Source organism: Chiloscyllium plagiosum, unplaced genomic scaffold, assembly GCF_037043375.1.
Source record: "Chiloscyllium plagiosum isolate Xiang-an unplaced genomic scaffold, Cpla_swu_hap1 HiC_scaffold_37, whole genome shotgun sequence".
NCBI classification, from domain to species: Eukaryota; Metazoa; Chordata; class Chondrichthyes; order Orectolobiformes; family Hemiscylliidae; genus Chiloscyllium; species Chiloscyllium plagiosum.
This window is the reverse complement of record NW_028270175.1, coordinates 26,659,666-26,673,557: the sequence shown is the minus strand read 5'-3', so window position 1 is coordinate 26,673,557 and position 13,892 is coordinate 26,659,666. Positions and strand designations below refer to the sequence as shown.

The window sequence follows — 13,892 nt, the reverse complement described above, 5'->3', positions numbered from 1 at the left end:
GCATTTCCAGCAGAGATGTTCACTCATGATTTTACAAATATTTAAATGATGGGCATATGGTGAAAGGAATGCATATCATACACACTGATCATTATACCCATATCTAAGATATGCCGTCTCATCAAGGGAGGTTTCCAAATAGGACCTCAAACTCATACACTTTAATTATGTGCTGTGTATAGAGAATGAGTGAGCCATATAGTCGTCAAGCCTGAATTAGACCCAGACTGATCTGAGAAAAAAGTCAAATTAAGGTGTGTGGCCCAAATAAGTTTTCAATTCGCAAATACATGAAGAAGACTCTAATTAATAAATTTGAATTCAAGAAAATCCCCAAGACGTTGGCCTTTTTGTTGGTTCCAGTCTTCATAGCTGCTATTCAGCCAGCAGTTTGGTCATTGGTTGTGTTGCCACTGTATACAGTGACTGTCAGTCTTCAATTCATCAGCAGCTTTAGGCACGGTGGGATATCTCAGTGGCATGACTTATTGAGAAGCCTGTCAGTCACCACTTAAATTGTGATTTGCGCTTTTTCCAGTGGACTTTTTCCTTAATGGACCTGGGACCTCTCTGGCCTGAAAGGCAATGAAAGTGAAATAGAAAACTGACTCCCCCTCCTTTGACGTTAACTAGTGGAAAACAAAATCTGTGCTAAGTGCTTGACTAAGGACTAACTGGAATGATTTAAAATAAAATTGGCTCTTGACAATTTGTCTGTCTTGTTTGAAAGGAACTGTCTGGTTCCTTTGTCTGTCCTGTTGATTCTCTTCACTCAGAGAAAGAAAAGCACCAATACAAGAGACAATATGACTTGCATATTGCGTACATATAGAAGCTCTGGCTATAAGATTTCAGTTTACTCTTGAGGTTATGCAAACCTGTGGTTTGACCCTGTACAAGAGTATTTTTTTCTTTTCTTAGCACCACACATCAAGAAGGACTTATTGACCTTGAATAGGTTGTCGTCCTCTTCCACAATAATAATAATAATCACCATAAATGCTCAGATTATGAGGATAGTTTGGATAGACAAGGCTTTTATGCCCTTGAATGCAAAAGATTAAGGGGTGTTTAATTGAATATTTATATTTGAATTATGAAGTTAATAGGATTGAGAGAAACTATTTCCTCTAATAGAGGAGTCCAATGACATAGTGGTAATATCAGTGGACTGGTAATCCAAAACTTCAGGCTAATGTTCTGGCCGCGGGAATTTGAATCCCAAAATGGCAGATAGTGAAATTTGAATTCAGTAAAATCTAGAATTAAAAGCTAGTCTAATTGCAACCAGGTGAAAATCCACTGGTTCACTAATGTCCTTTAGGGAAGGAAATATTTCCTAGTCTGAGAACATGTAACTCCAAATGCAGAGCGATGTGGTGATCACTTAACTCCTTCTGAAATGGCCTCGCAAGCTACTTAATTGTACCAAACTGCTACAAAACCTAAGAAAAGGAATGAATTAAAGCAATGGACTACCTGGCATTACCCAGCCATAGAAAGCATCAAACTCAACTCTGTCGACCTTGAAAAGTTCTCTTTACTAATATCTGGGGACTTAAACCAAAATTGGGAGAGCTGTTCCACAGACTAGTTAAGCAACAGCCTAACAATCATAGTCGTTTGCCCTTGAGAAAATGGTAGTGAGCTGCCTTCTGGAACTGCTGCTGTCCATGTGCTGTAGGTCAATCCACAATGTTGTTGGGAAGGGAATTCCATGATTTTGACCTAGTGACGGTCGAATTCGAATGCTGAATATAGGATTAAAGACAGATTCTTGGCAGTGTGGAGGAACAGAGGGATCTGGGTGTGCAAGTACATAGATCCCTCAAAGTTGCCACCCAAGTGGATAGGGTTGTTAAGAAAGCACATGGTGTTTTGGCTTTCATCAACAGGGGGATAGAGTTTAAGAGCCATGAGGTTTTGCTGCAGCTCTACAAGTCCCTGGTGGGGCCACACTTGGAATATTGTGTCCAGTTCTGGTCGCCCTACTATAGGAAAGATACAGAGGCTTTGGAGAGGGTGCAAAGAAGGTTTACCAGGATACTGCCTGGACTGGAGGGCTTGCCTTATGAAGAAAGGTTGAATAGGCTCGGACTTTTCTCTCTGGAGAGAAGGAGGAAGAGAGGAGACCTGATAGAGGTGTACAAAATAATGAGAGGAATAGATAGAGTCAATAGCCAGAGACTTTTCCCCCAGGGCAGGATTCACTGGTACGAGAAGTCATAGTTTGAAGATATTAGGAGGAAGGTATAAAGGAGACGACAGAGGTAGGTTTTTTACACAGAGAGTTGTGAATGCATGGAATGCGTCACCAGCAGTGGTGGTGGAAGCAGAGTCATTGGGGACATTTAAGCGACTGCTGGACATGCACATGGATAGCAGTGAGTTGAGGGGTGCATAGGTTTTACGATATTTTACATTAGGATTAAATCTCGGCACAAAATCGTGGGTCAAAGGGCCTGTTCTGTGGTGTAAGTTTCTATGTTCTGTGAAGAGAAGCATATATGTTTCCAAGTCAGGATGATGGATGGCTTGAAGGGAACTTATAGGTGACGGTATTCCCATGTATGTATTGCCCTTGTCCTTCTAGATGGAATTGGTCATGGTTTGGAAGGTGTTGTCTAAGGATCTTTGGCAAATTTCTGCAGTGCATCTTGGAAATATTACACACTGCTGTGACCGAGCATCAGTGGTGGAGTGACTGAACATGGTGTCAATAAAGCAGGCTGCTTTGTCCTGGATAGTGTCAAGCTCCTTGAATGTTGGGAGTGTTGTTTTGGTGTGTATACTTTGGATGAAGCGAGTTTTGAGAAGATTTGTAGCTCAGGTCGAGGTTCTGAATGTAGGTTGGCTCGCTGAGCTGGAAGGTTCATTTCCAGACATTTTGTCATCCTACTAGGTAACATCTTCAGTGGGCCTCCGGGCAAAGCACTGTTGATAATTCCTGCTTTCTATTTATATGTTTGGGTTTCTTTGGGTTGGGATGTCATTTCCTGTGGTGATGTCATTTCCTGTTCTTTTTCTCAGGGGGTGGGGTCTAGCTCAATGTGTTTGTTGATAGAGTTTCGATTGGAATGCCATGCTTCTAGGAATTCTCATGTGTGTCTGTTTGGTATGTCCTAGGATGGATGTGTTGTCCCAGTCAAAGTGGTGTCCTTCTTCATCTGTATGTTAGGATACTAATGAGAGTGGGTCATGTCGTTTTGTGGCTAGTTGATGTTCAAGTATCCTGGTGGCTAGTTTTCTGCCTGTTTGTCCAATGTAGTGTTTGTTACAGTCCTAGCATGGTATTTTGTAAATAACATTAGTTTTGCTTGATGTCTGTATAGGGTCTTTCAAGTTCATTAGCTGTTGTTTTAGTGTGTTGGTGGGTTTGTGGGCTGCCATGATGCCAAGGGGTCTGTCAGTCATTTCCAAGATGCCTTTCATGTAGGGGAAAGTGGCTAAGGTTTCTGGACACGTTTTGTCTGCTTGTTTGAGTTTGTTGCTGAGAAATCTGTGGAATGTGTTCATTGGGTACCCATTCTTTTTGAATACACTGTATAGGTAAGTTTCCTCTGCTTTACATAGTTCCTGTGTGCTGCAGTGTGTGGTGGCTCATTGGAATAATCTTTTGATGCAGCTTCGTTTGTGAACGTTCACATCACATCGAACATCCACAAACAAAGTTGCATCAGAACATTATTCCAACGAGCCACCACACACTGCAGCACAGAGGAACTACGGCAGAGCAGAGGAAAATCACCTATACAGTGTATTCAAAAAGAACGGGTACCCAATGAACAGAGTCTGCAGATTTCTCAGCAACAAACCCAAACAAGCAGACAAAACGTGTCCGGAAAACTTAGCCACTCTCCCCTACATCAAAGTCATCTCGGAAATGACTGCCAGACTACTCAGACCCCTTGGCATCATGTTAGCCAACAAACCCACCAACACACTAAAACAACAGCTAATGAACTTGAAAGACCCTATACAGACAACAAGCAAAACTAATGTTATTTACAAAATACCATGCAAGGACTGTAACAAACACTACATTGAACAAACAGGCAGAAAACTAGCCACCAGGATACGTGAACATCAACTAGCCACAAAACAATATGACCCTCTCTCACTAGTATCCTTGCGTACAGATGAGGAAGGACACCACTTCAACTGGGACAACACATCCATTCCATGACAAGCCAAACAGAAACACGCACGAGAATTCCTAGAGGCATGGCATTCCAATTGGAACTCTATCAACAAACACATCATGTTATACCCCATCTACCACTCCCTGAGAAAAAGAACAGAAAATGACATCACCCACAGGACATAATGTCACCACAGGAAATGACATCACCAACCCAAAGAAACCAAACATATAAGTAGAAAGCAGACATGAACCTTCCAGCTCAGCGAGGCAAACCTACATCCAGAACTTTGGATGAAGTTAGAAGCTGAAATATTTTGTAAAAACATTTTAAATTTTTACAAATTAATTAATTAACTGTGCTCCCCAATTTCTTTTTCAGTGGCTGTTCTATTGTTTATTATATTAGAAACACCGTTGCCCCTGTTGAGCAAGTGTAACATTTTGATGAGTTTGTGAGAGTGATGTAGGTGCAGGAAAGTTAAAATCCTTGATTTCAATCATTGGAGGAGCTATGGTGCAGCCTGTATTGGAACCCTGAATGATAGACTACAACTTTGTGCATGCCTGATATGCTGAGTGGTAATGTTCACTTTTAATTGCTCCCACAAAGTCTGGCTGGACTTGTTGATTATTCTTTCACTTGTTCACATTGAGAGTCCATGTGTAGCTATACAATAACCACAGCTGTCAATATTGAGGTTTGATCCAAGGCAAACACAAGCTGCAATGTTTGAAGGAATGTTAATAATACTAGGATAATTTGTGCTTAGCTATTTATTAGAATCATATTTCCATCTTGTGTTGATCAAGTGTGGAAATAATTTATGCCAGTTGATTGTTGATCCTAGAAACTTGTTTTGGCTGTGTGAGAATTATCCCTATCTTAGTTTCATATTTAGGTAAATGCAAAGTTATGAATAAGCTATCACATGCCATCAAATTGAAAAGGATTTCCATTTATTATTCATTTTTGCTCCTGTGAAATATTGTAAGTCATGATTAGTAAGCATTTATTTGACTTCATGATTTGTTTTTAGCTCAACAAGGTGCTGGAGGATCACAGAGGGATATCCAATTGTCAGGGAATACAAAACAACTGTTGGAAAGAAATGGCAGATAAATACCAATGCCAGATAGCCGAATTGAAGAAAACCATACAGAAACTCCAGGAAGAAAAAATCAGTGCATTGTAAGTAATGTAAGCTCCGGTGAGAATTAAACAGAAATACAAAAATGGCAACCATCCATGCTTATCCAGAGCCAAAAAGCTTTTTTCTTTACAAATTAAGGTGTGAACTAAACCCCTAACAGTATATTACTAAGAAAATAGTTGAGATGTGTAATTACTTGACTGTAATCGAGCATTCTCCTGTGGTTCTCCGTCACTTAGAAGCCTGCTGTTCCTATGAAATGGACTGAATCAGTTAGCAAAACCTGATGTGGAGCAATCTTCTGCTGTTTACTAAATAATCCCCTTCACACCTATTCCCCCTGTCTTATCTATTATCTTTCAACATGGATTCTGTGCTTCCTACCCCCATCTATTTTACATACGGCATATTAATCACTTATCGGCAAGCAAAGAAATAAAGAATTATGCATGTCAGCTTGGCATTTTTTATCTTTGTCAGAAGATTATGCACTCACACACGATGCCAGAGTAGCATGTTTTTTTTCTGTTAAAATACAAGTCGTTCTTTAATTGTGGAATCTTTATCCTTTGAGTCCATTTCCATTGTCAAAACAAAAATCTGTTTATTCTACTGAATGATTTGGAAATGCTTAAAACGTATGCTTGCATATAGATAAATTACTCTACTTACTCCAATCTTTGCAATTTTCCTACAAACAGCAGACACAGTAATGACTGCCATAACACACTTCAGTTGGTGGCCACTGAGATGTTGTAGTAACATCATTGAACTAGAGGACCAAGTGAATGCTTTGAGGTCATTAGTTCAAATACCACCACAGCAACTGTGAAATTTAGTTTCAATTCCTAAATCTGGAATTAAAAGCTAGTCTGAGTAACAGTGAAATTGTCTATGTCTGTCGCTTGTCATAAAGATCCATCTGGTTCATGAAGGAACTCCACAGAGGCTGGTATCCCATCACCAAGTCACCCTTTATTTACACTTGGAAAATCCTTGACACTGATCCAGCTCCCTGAGAGCCAGCTCTCAATGTCAGTGTGTCTGACGTTCCTGTTTTTTCTTCCTTCCAATCAGACACAGTCAAGGAGGACATTCCTTGCATGCACGCTGATCCAGCTTCCTTTATTTTTTTTCTTCTTTTTTCCTTTTTTCTTTTTTTTCCCTTTTTAACCCCCACACTACCGCCTAACTGCGGTAGTGCTTATTTTTCCCCAGAACCCATGGTGTGTGTGTGCAGGTGTGAGACACAGTGAGAGACACAAGATGTACGAATCTTTATTCAATTTCCACCACCAGGAAGATAGGAAAACACCCAAGTGGCCAGTGACAAGCAGTGCCCTTCACAAAAAAGGGCAATGCTACATTCCTGTTTTTTTTTCTTCTTTCTTTTTTTTTAATATAATTTAACCCCCACACTACCACCTAAGTGCGGTAGTGCTTATTTTTTCCCCAGCACCCATGTTGTGTGTGTGCAGGTGTGAGACACAGTGAAAGACACAAAGTGACATTCCTGTTTTTTTTTTGTTTTTTTTCTTTCAGTCTATTTTTTTTTTGGAGAAATATCTCCTGTTTTTTTTTTCATTAACCCCCACACTACCACCTAAGTGCGGTAGTGCTTATTTTATCCCCAGCACCCATGGTGTGTGTGTGCAGTTGGGAGACACAGTGAAAGACACAAAGTGCACGAATCTTTATTCAAATTCCACCACCAGGAAGATAGGAAAACACCCGGGTGGCCAGTGACAAACACTGCCCTTCACATCAAGGGACAGTGCTGTGTGATCAAAACAGGCATTCCTGTTTTTATCTGTCAGCCAGGGATCGCTGATTGGGGTTGTTAATTTGATCTAATTAAGGAACTCCTATTCTATGAGGTCCATCTGGCTGACCTCTTTACAATCACTACATCCCTTCCACTCTGAGTCCAAGGACATAGGCCAGTTCTTTTTCTAGTAGCTCCTCTTGGGGTGTTCTGGCACTGGGGCAGGTTCCTCCAACTCTGCCTCAGATACGACCAGCATGTAATGCACAGTAGCTCGCCTTTTGCACCTGGAGCATCTCGAAAGAAATTCATTCTCTTCTTCAAGCGGCAAAGGCATTGAGGCAGTGACACTATTATGTCGTTCTCAGATTTTGAGGTTTCTTCAAAGCTTGATGGATGGGAGAACCCACAGGTTCTGCCAACCTTTCTGAATTGCAAAACCTGTGCACATACCTCCTTCCTCACCTCCATCCAAGGCTCCAAAAGAGCCTTCCACATCCATCAAAGTTTCACTTGCACTTCCTCACATGTAATTTACTGTATCTATTGCTCCTGATGCGGTCTCCTCTACAATGCATCTACTTGCAGAGCGCTTCAGAGAACATCTCTGGGACACCTGCACCAACTGACCCCAGCGCTCCATAGCTGAACACTTCCAACTTCCTCTCCCACTCCACCAAGGACATGCAGGTCCTGGGCCTCCTCCATTCCACTCCCTTATCACTTGCGCCTGGAGGAAGAATGCCTCGTCTTCCGCCTCGGGACCCTCCAATCCCATGGCATCAATATGGATTTCACCAGTTTCCTCATTCACCCCCCCCCCCCCACCTCATCCCAGTTCCAACCTTCTAGCTCAGCACGCTCTCATGACCTGTCCTACCTGTCCATCTTCTTTCCCACCTATCTGCTCCACCCTCCACTCCGACCTATCACCATTACCCCCACCTCCATCTATTTATCACACTTTCAGCTTCCTTCCCCCCCAGCCCCACTCCCCTCCCATTTATATAGTGAAGCTGTAGGCTGTTTCTTTAAGGAGAAGACAGTGATGACTGCAGATGCTGGAGATCAGAGTTGAGAGTGTTGTGCTGGAAAAGCACAGCAGGTCAGGCAGCTTCTAAGGAGCAGGAGATTCAACGTTTCGGGCATAAACCCTTCATCAGGTTTCTTTCAGCCTGCCTTCAAAGTTTGGAATGCTCATTCTGCCAGACCATTTGATCTTGGATTGTATGGAGCTGTCCTTATATGTCAAATGCCATTCGACTTTAGGAAATACTCAAAATCCTTGCTGGTAAACAATGTTCCCTTATCTGTGATCAACACTTCCAGAAGTTTGTGTATTGCAAAAGATGCATACAGTTTTTCAATTGTCATCCCCATGTTTTATGAGTGGGCACCAACAATGACTAAGAACATTGAGCTCATGATAGGACCCGCATAGTTGATGTGTAACCAAGCCCAGGGTTTACCTGGCATTCCCATAAATGTGGGGGAGTAGCTGGCGGTAATTTTTGTCTTTGTTAGCACTCTGGGTATTGCCCCACCGATGCAGCTATGTCTGCAGCCAATCCTGGCCACTAGACATAACTTCTCTCCAACATCTTCATTTTGGAAATCCCAAATGATCCTGGTGGAGTTCAGCCAGTATTTGGCAGCGACCTCTGCTCTGGACAATCACTCTTGCTCCCTTCAATAATATACCATCCTTTACTGTGACCTGGTCTCCCTGGGTCCAAAAAGGTTTCAGTTCTAGTTGTGATGGTCCTTTGGTTTCTCCCATCACTGCCAGCTGTTTAAGGTTTGCCAGTGCTGAATCTTTCTTTGTTCAATGTCTGATAATGTCAGCTGTGGCTGGAAGTAAGTCCAGAAAATTTAAAACCACTTTGAACACTTCCAGTAGCGGTAACATCAGTGGTGTATCTGCCAGGCAGAGGCAACTTAATGCATTCGCATTTGTTACTTGGCCTCCGCATGATGTTCCGATTTGTAATTATATGCACTTAGTATTAGAGCCCACTATTAAATTTGGCCTGAAGCTGTTGGCGGCACTGCCTTGTCCTCTTTAAGTAGACCTAGCCAGGTTTGGGGTCTGTTATTATTAGAAATTTATGTGTGTAAAGATATTGGTGGAACTTCCTACTCCAAATATGACTGGTAAACCTTCCTTCTCTATCTGGGTGTATTTATGCTCTGCATTAGCTAAAGTCCTGGAGGCATACGCTATTGGGGGTTCCTCTCCCAATAGGTTATCTATGCACTAATGCTACCCCAATGCTGAACTGGAAGGCATCGCATGTTTATATTAGATGTCACTTGGGACCAAATTGTGCCAACACCTTAGACGATGATAGCTGTTTCTTCACTTCCATAGAAGCTATGGTTTGGCTATGTGACCATTTCTAACATTGACCCTTTTTCAAGATGCAAAGGTGCCAGGGTGGAGGTCAGAGGGAGCCAGGGCACCTTTGATTGCCCTCACTTTACCTTCCAATAGGTGCAACCCAGTCTTATCAACTCTGTAGCCCAAGTGGGTCACTTGGGGTGTCTGGAACACACATTTCTATCTTTTAAAGCGTACGCCCACCCAAGAGAAATGTCAATTGACGATATACAAGTTCTCTAAGTGCTCTTATTGTCTTCCAATATGTTAGTATGTTATCTAGATAAATGGTGACCTGGTGTCAGACCTTGTAAAATGTTCTCTATCGTCCACTGAAAAACTGCACATGCTGATGATACCCACAAGGGTTTGTATCAATATACAAGACTGCCACTTAGGGTATTAATTGTAGAATACCTCTGGGAATACACATCTAACCACATTAGCAAGTATGCATGAATCATGTCCAGCTTTGTGAAGGACAGCCCCCTGCCAGCTTTACGTATAAGTCCTCTATATTTGAGGGATTGGGTATTTATGCAATTGTGAAAAATGGTTTACTGCTTGTTTAAAATCCCCATAAAGGCAATCCAACTGTCGGACATCACAATTGGTATGACTGGTGCTGCCCATTCTACCAGCTGGACAGATATAATGATTTCTTCGCTTTCCAGCCTTCTGATTTCTGCCTCTCCTTTTACCCATATAGTAAATGGCACTGGGCGGGCCTTGCAAAATTGTGGAATTGCTGCCTGGTCAACATGCTTTGATAGTTGTTAGACCTCCCTGAAAAACTCTTGGGTATTTCATTCAGACTTCACTCAGACAGCCATTTTCTAATGGAAAAATGTTGAACCAATCTTGGTGAATATTTCTCAACCATTTTTGCCCCATCCAGCTTGGGCCCAAGCCTTTTACTATAATCAGTAGTAACTGAACTGGCTGTTTCTCCGGAACTGAAGTTGTTACCTTAATCTGTAAATGTTCTCTGATATAGGTGCTCAGTCTAGCCAAGGTCTTGCATAAATTTAAGGGTTGGCGTACAGAGCAAATTTTGTTAAAGACTGATTCTGCAATCATTGAAACTTCCACACTAGTATCGACCTCCATTAGAACTGGCTGACCATTTAATCAAATATTTGTTTTGATTGGTTCTGATTTGGATGTTGCTAAGCAATTTTAACCAGATGTAGGTGGACATTCCAGGGTGTGCACTCTTCTGGATACTGGCCTAGGAGTTTTTTAGGTCAAGTGGGACTTTTTTGCTGTCTCGTTTCTGCATACCGGCAGCAACAACAATGGCCTTGCTGATCCGGATCGTAAAGAAAATTCTAACTGTTTGGGAAGGTTTGACTTTGTTTTGAGGTTTTGCTGTGGGCTGATCTAGAGTCCCTCTGATCAGGATATGTCTTGAGTAAGGCTACGCTCACACGGAATACCCTGCAATTCATTTGCTCCAGTTTTGCATTTTCCATTGATATAGTGAGTTGTAATGCCAATTTGAAGTCTAGTTGGGCTTCAGCTAGTAGGGGCTTTTGCATAGTTATATCATTAATCGCACATACCAATCGGTCTCTCAGCTTCTCAGTAGGGGCTAAGCCAAAGTCATATGCTTTGTCTTACTCTCGTCGAAAGTCCTGATACTGATTCCCCTGGTTCTTAAATTGGCAAGTAAAACAATAGCATCTCAGAATTAGAGGAGGCTTGGGCTCATAAAATTCCTTAACTAAATCCATCAACTCTTGAAAGCTTTTAGTAACTGGTGCCTAGGGAAAATTAAGCTTCTAATAATCAAAAACGTTGCGGGACCACAAGCTGTCAGGAGAATTACCTGTTGCTTTTTATCTGCCTGAATGTCATTTGCCTGGAAAAAGTAACACTTTCTTTACACATACGGGGGCCCCAGTCTTCAACAGCAGGTTCAAGTGAGTCTAGCTTTCTAAATAACAACATGATACCAGAAATGCTTACCCCAAATCAAAAATAACTATTGTGAGCGAATTTCCTCAGGAGCATGCTTTTCTCTCATCATCACTGAAATAACTCCACAGAGGCCAGTATTTTCACACCAAGTCACCCTTTATTTTCATGTGGAAAGTCCTTGACACTGATCCAGCTTTCTCAGAGCCAGCTTTCAGAATGTCAGGATGTCTGATACTCCTGTTTTTAATTATCAGTCATGGCCCCCTAATTGAACCAGATTAACAACCCCAATCAGGAAACTCACATTCTATACGGTCTACCTGGCTGACCTTGTTATAATCATTACAGTTCATTAATGTTCTGTGGAGAAATAAATCTTCCCTTCTTTTCAAAGTTTGTGCAAAGATTTGTAGCTCGGGTGCTCGTTGTTGTGGTTCTGTTCGCCGAGTTGGGAATTTCTGATGCAGACGTTTCGTCCCCTGTGTAGGTGACATCCTCAGTGCTTGGGACCCTCCTGTGAAGCACTTTTTTTAGATTAGATTAGATTAGATTACTTACAGTGTGGAAACAGGCCCTTCGGCCCAACAAGTCCACACTGACCCGCCGAAGCGCTACCCACCCAGACCCATTCCCCTACATTTACCCCTTCACCTAACACTATGGGCAATTTAGCATGGCCAATTCACCTGACCTGCACATTTTTGGACTGTGGGAGGAAACCGGAGCACCCGGAGGAAACCCACGCACACACGGGGAGAATGTGCAAACTCCACACAGTCAGTCGCCTGAGGCGGGAATTGAACCCGGGTCTCAGGCGCTGTGAGGCAACAGTGCTAACTGCTGTGCCACCGTGCCACTCTTGGCCTATAATAGTAGGCCTATAATACTATTATAGGACAAGCCAAACAGAACAGCCAGGGAATTCCTAGAGGCTTGGCACTCATCCACAGATTCAATCAATAAGCACATTGACCTGGACCCTATATACCGACCATTGCAGCGGACAGCTGGAACTGACAACCAGAAGCGGCAGATTCAAGCCACTACAAATGCCGGAGGAAACATCACAGAAGCGCTTCACAGGAGGCTCCCAAGCACTGAGGATGTCACCTAGACAGGGGACGAAATGTCTGCACCAGAAATTCCCACCTCGGTGAACAGAACCACAACAACTTCCCATCTTTTGCTGGTCTGGCCTATATGTGACTCCAGATCCACAGCAGTGGATTCTATTGAGAGGGTAGAAATGACTTCAGTCAAAAGGTGGTGAACCTGTGGTATTTTATACCATAGAAGACTTTGGAAGTCAAATGACTAACTATTGCTGTTCCTTCAGTACTGCTTGGTCAAATTCCTGGAGCTCTCCCTGAAATAGCATTGAGTCTATCTGGACCAAATGAACTGCAGCACTTCAAGAAGGCAGCTCACCACCACCTTCTTGAGGGCAACTAGGGATGGGCAATAGATGCTGGCCCAGCCAACAATGCCCACATCATGTGAACAAATTTAGAAAAGAAATAGATTTCTGGAGGTTACTAAGTAGAGGGAGAGAGTGGGAGTATGATATTGAAATAGGGAATCAGCCTTGATTGTGTTGTATGGATCTTGATTAGATGGGCCAATGGGCTGAGGAGTGGCAGATGGAGTTTAATTTAGAAAAATGCGAGGTGCTGCATTTTGGGAAAGCAGGACTTATACATTTAATGGTAAGGTCCTAGGGAGTGCAGGTTCATAGCTCCTTGAAAGTACAGTCGCAGGTAGACAGGATAGTGAAGATGATGTTTGGTATGTTTTCCTTTTTTGGTCAGAGTATTGAGTACAGGAGTTGCAGCTGTATAGGACGTTGGTTAGGCCACTTTTGGAATATTGCGTGCAATTCTGGTCTTCTTCCTATTGGAAGGATGTTGTGAAATTTGAAAGGGTTCAGAAAAGATTTACAAGGATGTTGCCAGGGTTGAAGGATTTGAGCTCTATGGAGAGGTTGAATAGGCTGGGGCTGTTTTCCCTGGAGTGTCGGAGGCTGAGGGGTGACCTTGTAGAGGTTTATAAAATCATGAGGGGCATGGATAGGACAAACTTTCCTCATTCCTGAAGAAGGGCTTATGCCCGAAACGTCGATTCTCCTGTTCCCTGGATGCTGCCTGACCTGCTGCGCTTTTCCAGCAACACATTTCCAGCTCTGATCTCCAGCATCTGCAGACCTCACTTTCTCCGCATGGATAGGATAAATAGACAAAGTCTTTTCCGTGGGGTGGAGGAGTCCAGACCTAGAGGGCGTAAGTTTAGGGTGAGAGGGGAAAGATATAAAAGGGACCTAAGGGGCAACTTTTTAATGCAGACGGTGGTATGTGTATGGAATGAGTTGCCAGAGGAAGTGGTAGAGGCTGGTACAATTGCAACATTTAAAAGGCATCTGGATGGCTATATGAATAGGAAGGGTTTAGAGGGATATGGGCAGGGTGCTGCCAGGTGAGACTAGATTGGGTTGGGATATTTGGTCGGCATGGACGAATTGGATCAAAGGGTCTG

The 13,892-nt window shown here is 42.7% G+C and overlaps 1 protein-coding gene across 9 annotated transcripts in view; it reads left to right on the top strand.

The window, feature by feature from the left end:
- Positions 1-13,892, top strand: part of ccdc30 (coiled-coil domain containing 30) — a 159,417-nt gene that overhangs the window by 85,610 nt on the left and 59,915 nt on the right. For all 9 annotated transcript variants that reach the window (XM_043675691.2, XM_087980519.1, XM_043675689.2 and 6 more), the window contains one exon: positions 5,182-5,333. In XM_043675691.2, the coding sequence (XP_043531626.2) occupies positions 5,182-5,333 (152 nt within the window). The remainder of the gene's footprint in view (positions 1-5,181; positions 5,334-13,892) is intronic.